Genomic DNA, 21,397 nt, shown 5'->3' on the forward strand with positions numbered 1-21,397 from the left:
TTCCTCCTTTTTTTTTTTGGTTTCTTTTCATATAGCTAAACAGTAGAAAATGAATATGACTGGATTCTGAAAGACTCTGACACAACCAGGGACAAAATCTGTCCCTCTCAAAGAGAAAGGGAAACAATCAGTTTTTCTCTTATCATTGTTTAATTAACGAAAGAAAGTTCTATTACCTCCTACTTTTGATTATTTTAGCAACACACTCTAGGATTTTAGGGAATGTTACACTCACACATACGGACGCGTTTTCGAAACCACAAGTCACATCACTTGAGTTACCTGGCAGTATTATTTAAAAAGAAGTTTCTGAGCACGTACTGACAAAAAGCAGCCAGTTTAAAACATTACCTCTGTGTGGCGAAGCCTTCCGCTGAGCAGGTGTGGCTGCTGTTTCCACCTGCTGCTGTTTGACCAAATTTCCTTCCCTTCCAGTACTCGAAATCTTCTCACCTAAACTGATTTTTTTCTGTTTGCTGTTCAAATCGTCCCTCCTAGCCGATGGCAGCTTAGAAGCTGCATTAGTGAAGAAAGGTCTAGCCAAGCGAGAAGGTTTGGACATTTTAAACAGCAGGAAAAAAAAAAAAAAAAGAACAACGACAGAAAGAACCAACCCCAGACTGTTACCTACTGGGGCAGCAGATTCTAAAAAATCCTTTGAGCGTCACTTTTCAACTGCCACAGTGACAGTGTCAGGCGCAGCTGCATGGCAAGTGCTGGTCTCCCACTTGGGTTTCTTCGAAACAAAAGGCATCGAGCAGCCACGGAGCCCGCTTACTAGACCTGTGGAATGTAAATGTGTGTTTCAAAGACGCAGGTGACAGTTCTGTGATGGCAAATGCTCCAACTCCGAGTGAACAGCAGATGTTGGACTAGGCAATGTAAAACAGACACACACGCACACACACAGTCACACACACACACACACACACACACACACACACGTAACTTCCTAGCATTCACCAACTAGATGACACCGGACAGCCTAGAAGTGGAAAAAGAAAGCAAATATTACCCCGTCCACTCAGGTACAATATGGGAAAATAAGCCAGATGTGCGGTTTACATTTCTATGAAGTACGTACCACATTCGGACATTGCTTCAAGCAAGTATTTCCTCACCTGAGCACATTCCTATACTATATCCCAAGACTTGACCGTGTAATGAATGCCCACCTACATAATTACTTCTCCTGCCGTTTATAGAACACGCACAGCAAGCACAGTGGGAAAGAAGGAAAGCAGAAGAATGTAGTTTCCATACCTGTGTGAGCTGCAGTGGGGATACCTTACCTACTCACTGATAAGAAGAGGAGTTGTGTGTCCATGTCATGTGGTGTGGGATGTGAGTGTGTGTGTGTGTGGGGGGGCAGGGAGGTGGATCTGGGGAAGAGTTATTAATTATTTTACCTTTTAAAAAGCTTACAATGTATTCTAATGAACACTTGTCACTACCATGCTTTCTCAAAGACCGATAGCAGTGACGTAAAATTAAGTGTGTTCAAGAGGTTGTAGTTTTCTAGGCTGAAAACATTCCTTCCACCTGCTGAACACACGGACCATACCAGGGGCACACAACCTCTTCCCCACCAAAGGTGACTGTTTTTTCTTAGTTTCCCATGTCAGTGGTTTTTATGACTCGAGGTTAAGCTGTTTCCAACCTCAATTATTGTGTGTTCCCTTAGGGAGAGTCTACACAAACTCTCTATGAGCTATAAAAAGTTCTGGGCGTATGAGATCACACAACTCCTCTTCAAGTGTAAATATCATGCTGTTCTCCATTTATAGCTGAGAACTGCCCAGCTACTTAGCACTTTATCAGAGGCAGAATTATGTGCTGGAAAGAGTATAAATTTTGAAATCAGTTGGATCTGAAGTTACCACTAAATCCCAAACATGGGCCCAGTCCTGGGCAAGTTATTTTCATCAATAAAATTGGGATAGTGATTCAACTGAAATGACAAATGTCTGGCACGTTACAGTACTCAGTAAGTGTGCATTTCCTTACCCTGTCCTCCCCAAAACTCGAAGTTTTAATGACTCCAAACAGGTCTAGTACTCATAAAATATCAGAGTTACAAAATCAAATCCTGACCCAGACCAGAGAAACCACGATAACATCGGACCTATGGATCTGGGTGAAAGTAGATCCTTAATATTGTGAGGTGTGTATCCTGCAAATGTAATGAGTCACTACACTCGCAAATGCTGCCCTATCATAAAATGCATCCCATTAAATACTGTAAAGCATAAGTACCAAATTTAAGTGGCACCTTTATTCTTGTTACTTCTGTCCAAATAGGATAATGCATGTTTTAATTTCTTCAAATTATTTTTTACTTCTGCCTGAGAACCACTGCTTTCTTAGGCCTCTTTGGTGTTTTTTGTTTTGTTTTTGTTTTTGTTTTTTTTTTTTTCAGCTTTCTTTTCAGGAACAGATTGCATAAAGAAACTACCTTTGACCATGCCACAGATGGTCAAGTGAATAGCATCAGAGTCGTGTTGGGCTAGAGGAGGTGGCAGTCATCAAAGTTCACTCACCAGAAAAAGGACCATTTCAAAGACCAGGCTCACATTTTAAATCCATGCCTCAGAACAATGACCAACGACAACATATGTTGGACCCTGTGGTATGCACATCACATGGCTGCTGGGGGCCTGTGGTACATGGCAGTAGATTCCAGTCTGGAAAGCCAAATGGAAAGATCAAGGCCAGGAAAGATGTGACTACATCCTAATGCCATCGGAAACAAGTGGTTTTCCTTTACGACGAGCACAGGAGCATTTCAGAGAAAGGGAATGGTAGCTCGTCATGGTACACTCTCATTCTCTGGGAGAGTCCAGTATAATTAAAGCTGTTTTAAGAAAAAAGGGGGAAAATGGGAAGTGACTATGAGACAGGCCACTTCTAGAGGTGGAGATTGCGGATTGTATCAGTCAGAGTTCTCCAGAGAAACAGAACCAATAGGATGTGAATACACACACACACACACACACAGTTAGATGTACATACAAATGCACGTACTTATGTACATGTAGATTATACATGTAATATATATATATATGTATCTATCTACATCTATCCTATCTATCTCCTGTACACACACAGACACATAAACATATATTTATATATGTATGAGAGAGAGACAGAGTGATTTAAGGAACTGGCTCATGAAATCGCAGGATTTGGCAAGTGGGAATTCTGAAGAACAGGCTAGCAAGCTAGAAACTCAGGAAATAGTTGGTGTTGCAGTCATAAATCTGAAATCTGCAGGCTAGAAACAGGCAGAGTTTTTATGTTAAATTCTGGAGGCAGAACTGCTGTTTCTTCAGGAAATCTGTCTTTTCCTCTCAAGGCCTGCAACCGATTGGATGAGGACTGTACACATTATAGAGGGTAATCTGCTTCACTGAGAGTTTATTGACTTGAATGTTACTGACATCTAAAAACACCTTCATAGTTACATCAAGACCAATGTTTGACCAAATGACTAGGGATCACAACCTAGCCAAACTGGCACATAAAATTAACCATCACAAGGATTAGATTATATCTTTCCTAGGTATTCAACTTATGGAAGACCCCACACTAAACTACCTGCCACGTTGGGAAGAGGAGACATGATTTCTGATGTTCCCTCAAACAGGGAACCGTCTATTCGCAGTCTAGATGACTTCCCTCAACACAAATTTGGTTCTAATGTATGACCAAAATGTGATCTTCCAAGATCTCATTCAGTTAGTCCCACCATAGGCAAGTACCCACTGGATAGATGGAAGAAACACACCTTCCTCTTCTGTCTACAATTGTCCTTTTACAGAAGTAAAAGAAGCCTGTAGAGTTCCCGTCTATGACAGAGAGTGGAGCTGGTGCCAGGCGGTGCCTGGCTGTGTGTGGTGGTGACTCTGGGCCCCATATATTGTTCTGCCTTTTTCTCCTCTTTACTACCCTGACATGGGGTGAGGACACCCCATTCCTCCCCCTCTCACATGTCCTTACACCACCCTTCCACCATCAGCCTTCACAGAGGGAGCCTCCCGCAGTTGGGATTCATCTACTCTCACCTCCCTGTGACCCTCCCTCCATCCAGAAGAAACTTCACTGACACCGATGCCTGGACTGCTGCATTGGGGGGGCGGTGCTGCTGTCTCTAGGCCATGGTGGTTTCTGAATCTGAGAACTCTGGAACCACCTGGAGAACCTCTAAGAATGAACATTCCTGAGGCTCCATGTCAAGCCCAGTGGAGTCAAATGCTGAAGAACGGCCCAGAAAGGGTTCCCAGAAATTTATAAAAGCAATTCTCAGGTGATTCTCATGTTCAGCGGACTCTGAGAACCACTCTAAGTCATCTCCCTTCCCTGTGCCCATTCTAGGAGCTGCCAGGTAGGACTTTTCTTGGTAGCCCTCCTGGGTGCTGTTATGTTTCAGGGGGGCAGGCAACCTGCAAGGCTGTTTGCTCATTTTGCAATGACTACCTGCTGTGAGCAGGTTGTGTGGTGGGTCCCTTATAAGGGTCCCAGGGAACCTGTCTGAGAACATCAAACTCATTTCATTGGTTACCTAAGCAGAGTTTCAGTAAACGTGTTTGGTTCCTTCTGTAATACTCGGGGTAAGTATATTTTCTGTCACTTGAGAAACAGGCGGCATGTGTCTTCACCAAAACCCATGCATCTGTCTAAAAAATGTTGGTTCATCCACAAGGTCAATAGTTTAAAGCACACTGAAGAGCACCACACAGTTCAATATTTTTCCTCTCCACTCACTGGAAGTTTCTGGGATGCTTTGTATAGTGTACATCAAACCCTCAGGCCATGATAAAGTCTGGTCACAATGTTTTTATTTTAAACCAAAATTGCAAGTTGACACGGAAGCATTTGCTTGGCCATCCAACCCCAAATCAGCCCAAACAAAACCCTTATAGAAATGAAAGATGGAAATAAAGAAGAAAGGTCTTACTAAATTTTTTTTATCCTTGCCTCATTCCTAAAAAGGGATCTGAGTCAGCTTACTAAACACATATGCTACTAGACATGAACTCTAAAGTTGAAATAATAAATGCATAATAATAGAGCCTGGAGGAAGTCAGAATATGGAAATGTATTTATATCCTAAAAGCAGATAGCAAATTTGGCCCTGAGCTTCCTAGCAGGAAAGTGAAAAGAAAAAGAGGAGAGTTTATAGAGTGTTGTTTTATCATTAGTTTGATTCTAAAGATTAGGAAGCAATTATTGGATCACAAAGATCTTGCTGGAATTTCAAGTGACCTCAGGGCAAAGACCAGCCTCTACAGAACAAGACCTAGGTTACTCTGGAAACTAGTACACACTTATAAGCTCATACCATGAAAGCTGCTTTAATCTACAACAGACGATTTCTCTCCTGTGACCAACGGGCAATTTGCCCATTCACTCCAGAACCTAACACTTCCAGGCTAAGACCATTCCTTAGCTATGTTTTTAGACTGAGGCTTATTTCAAAGTCTCGGGCTTCATTCCAACTTGCTTCCCTTTCGTGGTGAGTATCTCTCACAACGACCTAGTCATAGAGTGATTCAACACTCTGAATCTTGACATTGGCCTTTTCCTTAAGACTCTTTGTAACAAGCCCCCCACATGTGCTGGGGATGACCTCTGTCCCCAGGGCACTCTGTCTTCTCCTTGAGGCTCAGTCACACTGTCAGTGCCTCTGAAATTGGTCTGATTATCCTTTGGCCAGTTCAGAAAGGATGGGGCCAGGAGCTATCTTCCTACACTAAAATTCCACGCACTTACCATGTCTGTTCCAAATCTAGCCACCACCACCTTTTCAGTGTGAGAACATCCTGAAGAACCATGTTGAGTGTTATCACTATGGAATTATTCATTGCACTTTCGTCCCTCTCTGACCCTCTCCTCACATGTATCTGTCATTTATTTATTTATTTATTTATTTATTTATTTATTTATTTATTTGTAAAAATGTTTTAAATTAAATTTATTGGGGTAACATTGGTTCATAACACTACGGAACTTTCAGGTGTACAGCTTTATAATACATCATTTATATATTGCACTGTGTCTCCATTTAGCTTCCTTTCTGGATCTGTCCAGCTCCCACACCTCTCCTAGTCTACATTCTGATGACATAATTCCTCACCAAAGAGATACTGTGATGTTTAGACTATGGGGATTAGGTAAATCAACAGGTCAGAAGCCTCTTCCTGGCTTCTCACCTGTTGCTATAACTCTTCAATTCTTTTGTAGCAGCCTGAGCAGCCTTGGCCCAGGGATGACCTTTGGCCATCTCAGTGAAGGAGTGGGCACTGCTCTCAGAGGCTGGCTGAAGGTCATGGCCTGGGGCGCCCCTGCATTTGGCTGGCCTTCACCTGGGCTCTCTCATAGTCTGAACAGTTCTACCTGTTAATTTGCAACTTTTACTTTCCTGTCAAAATTTAACACTAGTGGGTGTTAAATTTTGGGTACCCACCCATGACTGGTCCTTCAATCCAGAGCTGGGGTCTGGCTCTGAGGATCACACCTCCTGTGCTCCCCTGGTCCAGCAAAGCCTGACTCCAAGCTCCCTCACACCTCTCTGAGTTTCATTTTTTTCCCCAAATCCTGAAGGCATAAGCTCACCTCAAACCCCCATGTTTACTAGTTCTTTCTTATAGCTAACCCAAACCCCTTTTATAGGCTTCAAATTTCTCTCATTGTTTTGACATAAAAAGTGAGATCATCGATAAGAGAAACACCTCCTTCATTTCTTCATGGTCCATGAGAGGAGCCTCGCATGATGAGAATTTGATGTACCATCGAATTTTTTTTTTCTCTATGATCTGGAGATTTGAATTGGCTACAGCCACCGTCCAGGCAGCCATGCTCTCCTCAAAAATTGGAATGATTACTGTCTTCCCAGCACACCAGCATCCTGATGCTGTAGATGAGGACCGAGTTATCCCAGCCTGCACAACATCTGCTGGGTGAGTGAGAAAATGTAGAGGACAGTTCATGGGAATGGAAGGGCTACAGGTGCCCTAAGATGATAATAAACATGGAGCCACTCCAGGCTGCTGCAGGGCCTTAGCTCTCCTGGACACGGTAATGGTTATTAATGACAATCATTAACTCTTATTGTGCATTTTTTTTTCTATACTCAATACTGTTCTAAGTTATTTATCCCTTAGTGTAACCCTAACAGGTAGTATCTCCATTTTACAGATGAGTAAACTGTCGCACTCAGAAGCTAGAAACCCACCCAAGATCTCACAGATTGTAAGAACTGAAGCTGGGACTTGAATTCAGTCAATCTGGCTCCAGCATCTGCCCTCTACTCTAGAAATCAAAAAGTCTGACTTCAATCTACCCTGCACATTGAGTGTGAACGTAAAGTGATTAGTTACAGCTGTGACCTGAGAAAAGTGCCTCTGCCTTCTTAGATGTCATGTGCCAGACCCCAAAAGGCACTGAAACCCTGTAGCTGCAAGAGTTCCCACCTAGGATGTGTGGCTGAGGTGAGTGTCACGGAGTCAAGTTGCTCTAATCTAGAAGCACAACATCCCGTGGCAGGGAGCAAATGGGGGAGTAGCAGGCTGGAGGGTGTGAGCGAGCAGCTTCTGATGTGGAGCTAACAGCCCGTGAGAAGGTCCGTGACAGAGAGAGTTTGAGGGGGAGAAGCGTCCAGGTGCCTGGGCATCAGCATCTCCCAGGTGTTTTGTTCGTTCCCATCCCTGCCTCCTGACCTCGCTGTCTGGCCAGATGTCAAGCAAAACAACTAAGTACACTTTGTCTGCCTTTTGAGCTCACCCTGCTCATACCCCAAGAATGGAATACCTTAATTTGTTATGTATCCACAGAGAAGTTATTTCCTCTCTCAGGACCAAATCACCTGGAAAAAGGTGTCATGGTATCTGCGCTGTTTATATCACAGAGTTATTGCAGCAATCAAGTGAGATAATGAATATGAAAGCACTTTGACAACTATAAAATAACACATGCATTAATTAAAGGTAATAATTTTTAGGTTATAAATGACCAATTTTCCTATTCACCCTGCTTAAAGATTGCTTGGTATCCTAGCAGAATCTTCGACAGTAGCAGTAAGAAAACTTTTTCTGTAAGGAGCCAAGTGTTTTCTGTAAGTAAATATTTTCAACTTTGCAAGCTGTATGATCCCTGTTGCAATTATTCAACTTTGCTACTGGAGTAAGAAAGCAGCCACAGACAAAACACAAATGATTGGGCAAAGGCTATATTTCAATAAAACTTTATTTACAAAAACAGTTGGACAGAGCCATAGTTTGTTGATTCCTGTTCTACAGAAGCCAGTTAACCATTCTGTGTGAATGACAATTTCATTCTAATTCCTGTCTTCTTGACTAAAACCTGCTGTGCAGATTCCTGTCTGTGTCTTGATGAATGCACTTTGCGCTCTGGCTCCAAATATAGATGTGAACAATTTCTCAAATTATTTGACTCTACTATTTGGACGTTATATCGCATTCAGGAACTTGAGGTAAGTCTCAGGACCGTCTCTATAAACAGTCAATACTGATTCCAACTTAATTAAATAACATAGCTGAGTAATACCCACCTCTTTGGCTAGCTGGATTAGATCATACTTTGCCATTTTGTACCAATAGTTAATTTATATAGGTTGCCGCACTATAAGAGTCACGGTTTGAGTGCTAAGGTAATTGAATTTGTGGACTGAATTTACCTTGTAAAAATCTGTACTCTTCATAGATTCAAGACAAAGGCTTATAAGTTCAGATTCCTCAATTTCCTACTTATATGCTACAGAGAGATTTCCTGATTTAACAACTCTAATTTCTAAGAATCCTTTAAAAAGAATTTTTTTTATGAGTTCAATGAAATCTGCTTTACACCATGATGTCACCCATCTGCACTTCTATATTGTAAAAGAATCTTAAAATTATTTAGGACATGCATCAGTATGTTATAATATTGTCAGTGCCAAGAAGAACTTTCTTGGTTTTTATTGCAAAACACTCTCATATACAGAAGATAGAACAACTTATCTGAACCAACAGTAGATTTGGAAGCAGTTTGAAAAAGTTGTACAAAAATGTGTTAGACAGCCAGGTTGTGACGGAGGGTAGAATTTTTTTAGTCACAGACGAGTTTCTATGTTCCATTTTAAGAATTACATAGGCTCTTAGTGTGAGCTAAAATTTTAAATTTAAGAGTAGAATTCTAAAGTAAAGATAAGCTGTTTCTTATTAGGTTGGGCTTCAGTGATATTATTAAAAGTATAATTTTAAGTATAACATCCTGAAAACATTGGGTAACCTAAAAGTTATTCTTATGACTTATTAGTAATAACAGTGTATTCAGATTTATCCATGACATTTTAAATACTTGTAATTCTAATGGGCAGTACATTTTATTTACTCTAAAATGCAAATGAGCCAAAGGTGATGGAGGATCTCCTCCCCTGCTTTTAAAGAATCCTAATTATAACTACATAGTTCTGAGGAGAAAAAAAAAATGAAAGACTTTGAAAGGAGTCAAGCGACGCCACAATGAATATTTGAAAAGTGGATAAGCTTATTAATTATTACACTGTAACTTTAAAAGGTGATGGGCCTTTGTATAATTTCAAATTATCTCACTCAAGTTCTTAGTAATTATAAAACGTCCACCATATTGAATTTTCCAGGTTAGTAAAAACCAAATTTTAAAAAAGGGAAAAGTAATAAGAGTAGTTATTTCAGAACTTCCAGGCACTCATGGAAATATGGAATGACATTTAGTCAAGAGAAACCTGCTGCTTTTCAGACATATGTAAGGAATACCTTTCTGGTTTCCCAAAGGCTTTAAAATACTCTGATTTAAGGGCAGTAGGGAGTATGAGAAATCATAATGTGAATGAGCAAAATTGAATAAAACTAACAATGTGCTAAACTGGGGAAATTCTATATGTTCAATTAACTTTTGATGGATGAGTGAGGAGAAAGTGCATCCATTAAACATTTTGAAAGACATGTGACCCATCAAAAAGACAAAACAAATATTTTTTAATGTGTATAAAGATTGCATTTTCCTTTCCTATGTATTCAAATTATGTAGTAAATTCTACATAAAAGTAACAAAGAAACCAGACACCAAAAATAAAAGTAGCGAAGTTAAGAAACAGTTCTTTTCTTTGACCGTAAGATTGCACAACTTTAAAAATTATTCAAGAGTGGTTAGCACATGAAAAGATGTTCAACATCACTAATCACTAAGGAAATGCAAATCAAAACTGCAATGAGATACCACTTCACAATCATTAGCCTGGATATTACAAAAACAAAAAGCAAAAACAAATCAGAAAATAATAAGTGTTGGTGAGGATGTGGAGAAATTAGACCCCTTGTGCCCTCTTGATGGGAATGTAAAAGGGTGCCGCCCCTGGGGAAAATGGTATTGGTGGTTCCTCCAAGAATTAATCATAGAATTACCATATTATCCAGCAATTCTATTTCTGAATATATACCCAAAATAAATTAGAGCAGGGACATAAAAAGGTATTTGTACACTCACGTTCATAGTATTCAAGTAGCCACAATATGGAGGCGACATAGGTGGCCATCGACAGATGCACGGATAAGCAAAATGTGGTATACACATGGGATGGAATATTATTCAGACTTGAAAAGGAAGGACATTCTGACACATGTTATAACATAAATGAACCTCGACTACATAATACCAAGTGAAATAAGCCAGTCATCAAAGCACAAATATTGTATGATCCCACTCACATAAGGTACCTAGAGTCATCAAATACATAAAGAACAGCAGTTACCAGGGGCTGTGAGGAGGCTGGAAAGGGGAGTTAGTGTTTAATGGGTACAGAGTTTCAGTTGAAGAAGATGAAAAAGTTCTGAAGATAAATGGTGGTGATGGTCACACAACAATGTGAAACCACTTAATGCCACAGAACTGTACACTTAAAATGGTCAAGATGTAACTTTTTTGCTATGTATACTTTATCTTGATAAAAATATTCAAATTCATATTTAGTATTCTAATTTCTCCTTGTGAAGCAAGGGTTAGACAATGGTTTATCTTTTCCCTGTCTCCTATTTTCTGTAGCCAGAAGAACAAATACTATTTGATGTCATTTATATAAAGTAAAAAAAAAAAGCAAAACTAAACACTATATTGTTTGGAGATATATACATATTTGTAACATGATGAAGAAAAACAAGAAAATCATTAAAACTAAATCCAGGGGAGCTTTCGCATCAGAGTCCAAGGGGCACATGACCAATCTGAAACATTTTCAAATTCTTCAAAGATAGTGTTTTACATCTAGCACTTGTCAATGGGTACATGTGTGTCCTTTATGTTTTTTTTTTAAATCTGTACATTTTAGTACATATTCTTTTTATATTTGCTGTATCTCAAAATTAAATATCTGAGAAGGACCTGAAAACCTAAATATCACTTGTGGTATGTCAATAGTTTTCACATCCATAAATATTACAATTGATATTCTAAAATTTAGTACTGTGAAATAAACTTCTTGCCTTAACCTAAAAAGAATTCTAAGTTATAAATATTCTTTGGAGAGCCTTTCTAGAAATCAGGCTTTTGATGGGCTAGAATTAGGGGTCTCCTGAGGACTTTAAAAGAGATGTCAAGGAAAAAGCAGGAAGAGAAGGAAGCTGAGGGCTGTGAAATGACGTTGAAATGTAATGAAAAGTAAACTTGTATTTCACAGTTTTCTTAACTGTGCATAAGTGGGTACATTTTTGTCTATGAATTTTTTAGAGAGGAAAAAAATCCTCTGAATAATCTTACCTTGGATTGGAGATGCAAGATAATTCAAAAAGAAACTTTTAGAGCCTCATTCGATTTTTATAAATTAGAAGTGTCTGAAAGAGAGGAAACACCAAACCTCTCTTTAAGGTATATGCTGCTCTGTTTATCTACATAAATATCAACTTGTAGGCTCAGCATTGTGTTTCTTGAGTTGTATATATATATGTGTGTGTATATATATATATATACACACACACACATACATATATATACACACACATACATATATGTGTGTGTGTGTGTATATATGTATGTATGTATTTGACATACTATGATTCATTAACTTTCATTTTGTATAGTGGTCCACGACCTGTATATACTGCACTGAATGAGCATCTGCAGTTGATGAACATTTGGTTTGTTTTTAAGTGTGATCAAAGGACCCATTTCAATTTTTTCTACATGGATAATCAATCATTTCTACCACACTATAAGCTATCCTTTCCTATGGATTTGAAATGCCAGGCTTATCACTTATTCATTTCTTCTTTTATGTGAATCTTTTCTGGGTTCCTGAATATGTTTGTTTATTTATTTGTCTATCTCTGTGTTGTGCTATCTTAATAATTAGAACTAAATAATAATCAAAATAAATGTTGACATTTATAATATGTCAGATACTGTTCCAAGGATTTTTTAAATGGTAACTCATTTAGTCTTCATCATTACCTTGCGAACTGGGCACTATTACTATATGAATGAAGAAACTGAGGCTCAGAGAAATAAATTTTAGGTATCTAGGCAGAATTAGAAACCTTTATTCACAGAGACTGTGAAAATCTGATTCGTATTATGTCATGATATTTGATTGGCCAATGGGTCTTCTTAAGAAGTGTCTTGAGTATTCTTAGTCCTTTGCACTTACATGCAAATTTTATAAACATCTTGCTAAGTCCCATGCAAAACAAAAACTAATAAATTTTTTATCGGTTCCAAAAAAAGAAAAGTCCAAGACCAGATGTCTTCTTCATTGGCGAATTCTACCATACATTTAAAGAAGAATAAATACCAATTCTTCTCAAATTCTTCCAGAAAATAGAAGACAAGGAAACACTCCCGAACTCATTTTATGAGGCCAGCATTACCCTGATAGCAAAGCTAGATAAGGACACTACAAGAAAAGAAGACTATAGCAAACTGAATTTAACAGTACATTAAAGGGTTCATACACCATGATCAAGTGACAGTTGTTTTAGGGATTCAAGAGTGATTTAATAGCTGTAAATCAATCACTGTGACAAATCACATTTGAAAAATGAAGGACAAACATCATATGATCATCTCAATAGATACAGATAAAGTATTATTCACTATCCTTTCAAGATAAAAATTCTCAACAATCTGGATATAGCAAGAATGAACCTCAAAAAATAAAGGCCATTTATGACAAGCCTACAATTAACATCATACTCAATGGTGAAAAGCTAAATGCTTTCCTCAAAGATTAGAAACAAGGCAAAGATGCGTACTTTTATTCAATAGTACTGGAAGTCTTAACCAGAGCAACTAGAAAAGAAAAAGAAATAAAAGGCATCCAAATTGGAAAGGAAGAAGTAAAACTTTCTCTATTTCAGTTGACATGATATTATATATAGAAAATTCTAAATATTCCACCAGAAACTATTGGAACTAATAAATGAATTTAGTACAGTTGAAGGATACAAAATCAATATATAAAAATCTATTGCATTTCTATACTCTAACAAGTTATCAGAAAGAAATTAAGAAAATAATCTATTTACAATAGCATCAAAAAAAAGTATTAGAAAAAAATTTAACTGAAAATTATGACATTGATGAAAAAAATTAAAGAAGATATAAATAAATGGAAAGATATTCTGTGCTCATAGATTAGAAGGATTGATGTTGTTAAGATGCCCATACTCTTCAAAATGACCTACAGATTCAATGCAATTTCTATCAAAATTCCAATGTTATTTTTCTACAGAAATAGAACGGTCATTCTTAAAATTTGTATAGAACCACAAAAGACCCTAAATAGCCAAAGCAATATTGAAAAAGGAGAATAAAGTGGGAGGCATCATACTTCCTGATTTCAAACTACATTACAAAGCTATAGTAATCAAAACAGTATGGTATCGGCAAAACAAAACAACGACAAAACAGACACATAAATCAGTGAAACAGAATTGAGAGCCCAGACATAAACCCATGTAAATATGGTCAATTAATTTCTGATAAAGGAACAAAGAATATACAGTAAAAAAAAAAAAAGGGTAGTCTCTTCAATAAGTAGTGCTAAGAAAACCGGGCTACCATATGGAAGAGAATTAAACTGAATCTATCTTATATCATATGTAGGAATACTTGAAAGTAGACCTACAACCATAAAAATCCTAAAGAGAACAGGGGTAAGCTCCTTGACATGGGTCTTAGATTTGACACCAAATCAAAGGCAACAAAGGAAAAAACAAACAAGTCACATTACATCAAACTAAAAGCCTCTGTGCAAGAAAGGAAATGCTATGGTGGTGATCGTTTTGCAATATAAAAGTGTATCAAAGGCACACGATGTACACCTTAAATCTATGCAATATTGTATGTCAATTATATCTCAATAAAGCTGGGAAAAATTTTTCACAAATAAATTTACAGTGGTGAGTCTTCCTATCCACTAAAATGGTATTTTTATCCATTTTTAGGTATTAAACAATTTATTTTTATCATGTTTTATAATACTCTACAAATTGTACATCTTTCATTAAATATATTCCTAGGTACCTTATCTTGTTTCTGCTTCTGTAAAAGAGTATCATTTTAAAGTTACATTTTCTTTTTGTTGTTTTGAGGAAACACAATTGACTTTAAACAGTTACTGACTTGCTTCTGGCAATGATAAAATAAAAAGGACAAGATTTACCCTTTCTCTTTAAACAACTAGGAAAACAGACAAAATATATGAGACAATGGTTTTCAGACATTGTAAAATACACAGCACGGAAAAGTGATTGCTGAAAGAATAAAAACAAATGAAGTAAGCCTGAATGTCCCAGATTACTGTTTGGGAGAGTGTCCAGATGACAGCCAAGGGAAGGAACACCCAAACGGAGGACAGCTATCTCTCTGAGTTGAAAAGACAGAGTTCAGAGTTTAAGAGGCATACTTTTCAGGGCAAAATATCACAGGAAGATGCTATACAGAGATATGATAATACGTGAAGTGTTTTCTCTGATCACAACAAATTATATTAGAAATTAATAGCAGATATTTTAAAAATCTTTAAATATTTGGAAATTAAACAACAAACATCTAAATAACCCATGAGTTAAAAAAGAAATAATAAGAAAAAAATATAAAATATTTTGAACTTAATGAAGATGAAAGCATGACATATAAAAATCTGAGTGATATTGTTAAAACATGCTTAAAGAAGAAAGTTACAACATTATATAATATTATATAGATTTCTATTACAGGTATATTTTTTGCCAGAAAATAGTCTCAAGCAGTGATCTAAGCTTCCACCTTGAAAAAATTACGTCTAAAGTAAGCATAAGAAGCAAAGCAATAAAAGCAAAAAATCAATGAAATAGATAACAGAAAAGCAACAGATAAAAATTAATGCAACCAAAAACCAATTCTATGAAAAGATCAATAAAATTCATAAAGCTCTAGTCAGCCTAATCAAGAAAGAGAATTTCACAGATTATCAATATCAGAAATAGAAGGGAGAGTATCACTAGTGAAAAGAACTGTTGCGAATAACTTTATATCAATAAATCAACAACCCAAGTAACATGCACAAATTGCTTTAAACTACCAGAACTCACCCAAGAAGATACAGAGAATATTCCTATATCTATAAAAGAAATTGAATTGGTGATTAAAAACCTTACCATGATAAAAACTCCAGCCTGAGATGGCTTCATCATCGAATTCTAAAAAAATATTTAAGGAAAATGTACACAAATTCTACCCACACTCTTTCAGAAGACAGAAACAAGGGAATATTTCCTAACTCATTCTATGAAACCAAATTACCATGATATCAAACCCAGATGATATAATTAGGAAAGAAAATTACAGACCAAAATTTATCATGACTATATATGTCAAAAGTCTGTAAGAAAATTTTAGCAATTTTAATGTAACAATATACAAAAAGTGTAATATATTATGGCTCAGAAGGATATATTCCAGAAATGCAAAGTTACTCTAACATTTGAAAATCGATTAATGTAATTACCATTTTAACAGACTAAATAAAGAAAATAAAAACATATAATCATCTCAGTATAACCAGAAAAAAATATTTGACCAAAGTTAAGACTCATTCATAATAAAAACTTTTAGTGAACTAAACATAAAAGAGAATTTCTTCAATGTGATAAAAGATATTTATAAAAAAAACTTACAGCTAACTACCTTATTCATGCTAATAATATAAGGATTCATTTGGCTTTTCTAGGTAGATAATCAGTAAATAATGACATCTTTGTTTCCTCCTCTCTAGTCTTTGCACCTTTTATTTCTTTTTCCCATCTTACTGTGATGTCTAAGCTCCCTAGTACAATGTTAAGAAGAAATGGTGATAGTGATCATTTGGGTCTTGTTCTTGAATATAAAGATAATTCTTTTAATACTTCAATATGGTTATAACTTGCGGTGGATATTTTGCAGATTCCTTTTTTAGTTTAAATACATTTCCTTTAATTATTGTTAAAAGTTTCAATCATGAATGATGCTGAATTTTATAATGCACTCTTATTTTTTTATCCTTTGAAATAATAATAATTTTTCTCCTTTAAACTGTTAATGTAAGTCTTTGCATTAACAGTTCATTTGCAATGATAAGAATTATTGATATATTTTGATTTATCTCTAGTCTCATATTTTGTCTTTTTCATTTGGTTTGACTTTTCTTCATGTTTTCTCTCCCTTTTTCTTCAGAACTATAATAAGATTCCAGAAAATATTATTTGAATCATCCTCTCACTTATATGCTAGTGGGATCCAAGATTTAATTTTCCTTTGAGGTTTTTAAAAAAACTTCCAAGATAAACATCACTGTTTCCAAGATTGTCAGTTTGTTAATGGTTTTACAAGTGTTTGTTTAGAATGATTCCTATGATTATTTAAGACTTAAATAATAAAGTAGTTTAATCATTTTTGTAATAGCCTATAAATGATGCATCTTTTATTAGATATATTCCTAGGTAGCCTTTATCGATTGTACTACTGAAAATTATTTTATTTCCAAGTTCTATATTTTATTTCTGCTGTTATATGAAAATATAAGTGACTTTAAAACTTACTCGGTTATACTATACGTAGTAAAAAAACAAATCTTAATACTCGAACATCAAATTTTGTCATTTTGATATATGCTTTGTTGAGGTTCTATTGATAGAATATGCTCTGTTTTATATTTTTTAGAAAAAAATGTCTTTTACTCTCATTCTTGAAAAGGAATTTGCTAGGTATAAAATTTTAGCATGGCAGTTATCTTCCCTCATATCTTTAAAGATATTATTCTTTTGTATATGGCTTCCGTTGTTATTGATGTATCAGACACATAGCCAAATTGTTGTTGTTCTTTTGGGTAATCTGTCTTTTCTCTATGAAATCCGTCACTATATATTTTTTGAAATTTGCCACTATAATTGTGAAACTGCCTATTTTTCCTATTAATTTTCTAACTTTGCTACATGCACATGCATTTATAATTATGTCTCCTCATCAACTCTTTTATCATTCTGAAATAACTCTTTTGTTCTAGCAGTATTTTTTGCTTTAAAGTCTTCTTTGCCTTATAATATCATAGTCATTTCAGCTCTTTGATGGTTATTATTACATGGTATATTGTTTTCCATTGTTTTACTTTCAATCTATTTATGTCTTAGAATCTAAATAGACTCTCTTGTATACAGCATATAGTTGGATCCTTACTGTTTTCACCTTGTAATTTGAATGTTTAGTCCATTCATATTTAATGTATTTATTAATAGAGTTAGGTTTATGCTTGCCATTATTTTCTAAATATTTCAAATATTTTCTTTTTTTCATCCTTTACTGCCTTTTATATTTAAGAAATATTAGTGTACTATTATTGATTACTTTATTATTTTTAAACTTTATTTTTGAGTTATTTTCTCAGGGGCTGCTATAGAGATTACAATGTTCATCTTAATTTATCATAATCTACTTCGTGTTAATACTGATTAAGTTCTAGTAAAATACAGCAATGTTGCTTAAACATAGCTTTACCCCTGCCCAATTTGTGCTATTATTGTCATATATATTATATGCGTAGGTGTTATGAATCTACTAATACTGTGTTAGATTACTGATTTATATAATTTTATGATTTTTACAAAAATTAAGAGAAAAAGAAAAAATATTTTATGGGTCTTTATATTTATCTGCATATTTACCTATTTTTAATCTCGTCATTTCTTCCTTTGAATTTAAATTACTGTCTGTGTGTCTGGTGTCATTCTTTTTCACATTCTTTTCATTTCTTGTAAGGCAGATCTGTGAGCAATGAATTTTCTCTCTGATTATCTGGGGAATGTCTTTATTTTCCCTAAATCTTCAAGGATTGTTGTGCTGGATATAGAATTTTGGGTTGATAATATTTTTTCTTTAAGTACTTAAAATGTCATTCCACTACTTTCTGATCTCAATTGTTTCTGATGAGATGTCATGTTAATTATTTTGTCATTCTGCATTCAATAAGTCATTTCTTGCCATTTTCAAGGTTTTCTCTTGATCTTTGGCTTCTTTAATAGAGTTACTATTTGTCTGGTTGTGGGTATCTCTTTATCATACTTGGGCTTCATTGAACTTCTTGGATTTGTACATTAATATTGTAGTTTTCAAAAAATTAGACAAATATTGGGCAATTAATTTTTTACCTGTTTTACTCTCTCCTTTTTTTCTTGGGACTTGGATCGTATCTGTGTTAGCATGTTTGATGCTGTCAAACAGGTCTCTGAGGTTTTGTTAATTTTTCTTAACTATTTTTCCTTTTTCCTGTTCAAATTGGATAATTTCTATTGATATGTTTTTACGTTTGCTGATCACTTTTTTTCTATCATCTCATATAGATCCTGTACATATTTAGTTAGATTTATACCTAAAGAATTTCGTTTTTCGGGGGCTAATAAAATGGTGTTGTGTTCTTAATTACAAATTCCAATTCTTTATTGCTGGCATACAGGAAAGCAATTGACTTTTTATGTTAATTAATTCAGAAATCAATAAAAATTTAATCAATATAAAAAATGTTAAATTAAATTTTTTAAATTTATATAAAACTGACATGTAATACACTATTAACTATATCAATTGATATAAACATTTTATTGATTTAATTACTTTGATTATTAATTAATAATTAAACATTTATAGTCTATATAATAATGGCATGTTGTATATAATTACTATTAATTTATATAATTGTATTGATTAATATTAATATAATTTAATATCATTATATCATATCCTGCAATCTTGCTTATTTCAAAAATTTCTTGCAATTCGTTTCAATCTTCTCACACCCAAGATCTCCTTGTTAAATTTAATGCTCGTCCACTGCTTACCTAAATGGGACCACAAACTCATGGTGAATAGTAGCATATTATTTCCCATTCATTTCCTATCAAGTTTGCTACTTTTACTGATAACCGAGTGTGGATTTTCACCTTTCATTCCAATTCAAGTCATCCCTCTCTGACAGTTAAACTGCGGGTTTTCGCATCCAGCCCTACTCTTATAAAACTATAGCATCAAACAGCCTGTTGCTGGTGCTGGCATGTTTGGATTAACTTCAGGTATGAAGGTCACAGATTCCTACCATTCTTACCTAAAGTTCTAGTGGTATTTTCATGAATAATTGCTTCATAATCATAGTCCTTGGTCAACTTCCAGGGCCCCGGTGTTGTTAAATTTTTGATAATTTTGTCCAGTTTCTATATCTTCTTGAGGAAAAAGATTTACTGATTTTTTTAATGGTTACTTTAAAAATTTTCTCATCATTCCTGTCCTGCAGTTTTACAATAATCTATCTAGATGTGGATTATTTTTATTTTGTTCTGTTTTGGATTTTTGGTCTTCTTAAATCTGAGAATTGCTATCTTTTGTTATTTCTGGAGATTTCCAGTCATTATTATACCTTTCCTTTTCATTTTAAAATTTGATTGTTTTACTTTTTATTCTGGGGGCCATCTGGATTGCGATATAATCCACTATCTTCTCAAACTTTTTCCTGCCCTGATTTTCTATTACTTCCAAGGGTAGAAGCTGACAAAGTATGACAAAGAATGACATCTGGTCTGCTGCCTCTTTATAAATAAAGTCTTATTGAAAAATAAGACTCAAGCTCATTTGTTTACATTATTATCTATGGCTGCTTTTACACTACAGTGGAGACCCTATGTCACATTAAACCTACATATTTACTCTCTAATCTTTTACAGGAAAATTTTGTTCACTCATGTCCTAAACATCCAATTTGACATGTGTTTTACCTTCCCCACTATATTTTCTTCATCTTAAACCCCTCTTACATACATACTTCCTCTTTGCCCAAGTGGCATTCTTAATTATTACAATTAACCTGTCTTCCAGTTCACATATTTTTTCTTCAATGAGTCTAATCTAGTCTAAGTAGTTTCTAATTTCATTATATTTCTCATTTCCAGGAGTTCAATTTTTTCAAAATTCAGTTTAATGTCATGTAACTTTTTGATTCTGGCTATATACTTTTAGTTTCTTGAGTATATTAAATATACAAAATTTATATTCCTGGTATAAAAATATCAATTCTGAAATTCTTCACTTTGCTGTTTCTCTTGACTTTTGCTAATTGTATCTTATTTTCTTGTGTTCAGTGATTTTTGTTCATGAGCTCATAGTCCTTGAAAAGTTAATTTTTTTAAATATGAAGCTTAGGTTTAAAATGAGTTCTTTGAGAGAGGGTCTGCATATCTCCTGTCAAGTCTCTGAGACACTATCAACTTGATGTCACTTCAAACTCAAATAATTTTGCCCCCCATCCTTTTTCTTGTATGGCTACAATGGTATCCTGGTAGGGTTGAACTTAGGCATTTTAAAGGCAGATATTTTCTTTCTCTTGGTCCTCTCGGAATAAAGGCTGAAGTAAGAAATTATCTCCATTAACTCTCTAGGAGATGTGCACGTTTTTGTACTAATTCCCCTTCTTGCTTTTTACCAATGTCTACAATTTATCCTCTCACTCTGCTCTGCTCCTAGGCTTTGTTTTTTATCCCCTGTGTGTGACCTTTGAAACCCAGATTCCAAGTCACAAGGAATAGGCAAACACCTTAGATTAAATGCCAGAAAATCTACGGAATTGCACTTTCTTATAATTTCTAGCTTTTGCAAGAATTCCTTTCCTTTCTTAACAGCGCAGATATACATTTAGATAATTAGATGTTTTATTTTATCCAGAATTTTAGATATCTTGTATTACAAGGTGTTTCACTTAAATTGCAGTGTACTGTATCACTTAAATGGAAATAATATAGTGTTAATTTAAGCCAATATATTACTTTTCCAAGTTTATTTACATTTGAAGGTTGATTTCTAATTGTAAAGAAAA

At 35.2% G+C, this 21,397-nt stretch overlaps 1 protein-coding gene across 9 annotated transcripts in view; it reads right to left on the reverse strand.

Annotated features, from left to right (window-relative positions):
• KIAA1217 (KIAA1217 ortholog) overlaps positions 1 to 21,397 on the reverse strand; it is a 636,400-nt gene that overhangs the window by 389,999 nt on the left and 225,004 nt on the right. For 2 of the 9 annotated variants that reach the window (XM_036228119.1, XM_036228121.1), the window contains exon 1: positions 352 to 855. The exons of 1 other annotated variant lie outside the window; for it this stretch is intronic. In XM_036228119.1, coding sequence (XP_036084012.1) covers positions 352 to 562 — 211 coding nt within the window. In that variant the 5' untranslated portion in view covers positions 563 to 855. Of the gene's footprint in view, positions 1 to 351; positions 856 to 21,397 lie in introns of those variants that run through there. 6 more of the 9 variants (XM_036228129.1, XM_036228118.1, XM_036228120.1 and 3 more) reach the window with 3 other exon arrangements.

Source organism: Rousettus aegyptiacus, unplaced genomic scaffold, assembly GCF_014176215.1.
Source record: "Rousettus aegyptiacus isolate mRouAeg1 unplaced genomic scaffold, mRouAeg1.p scaffold_m13_p_10, whole genome shotgun sequence".
Lineage (NCBI taxonomy): Eukaryota > Metazoa > Chordata > Mammalia > Chiroptera > Pteropodidae > Rousettus > Rousettus aegyptiacus.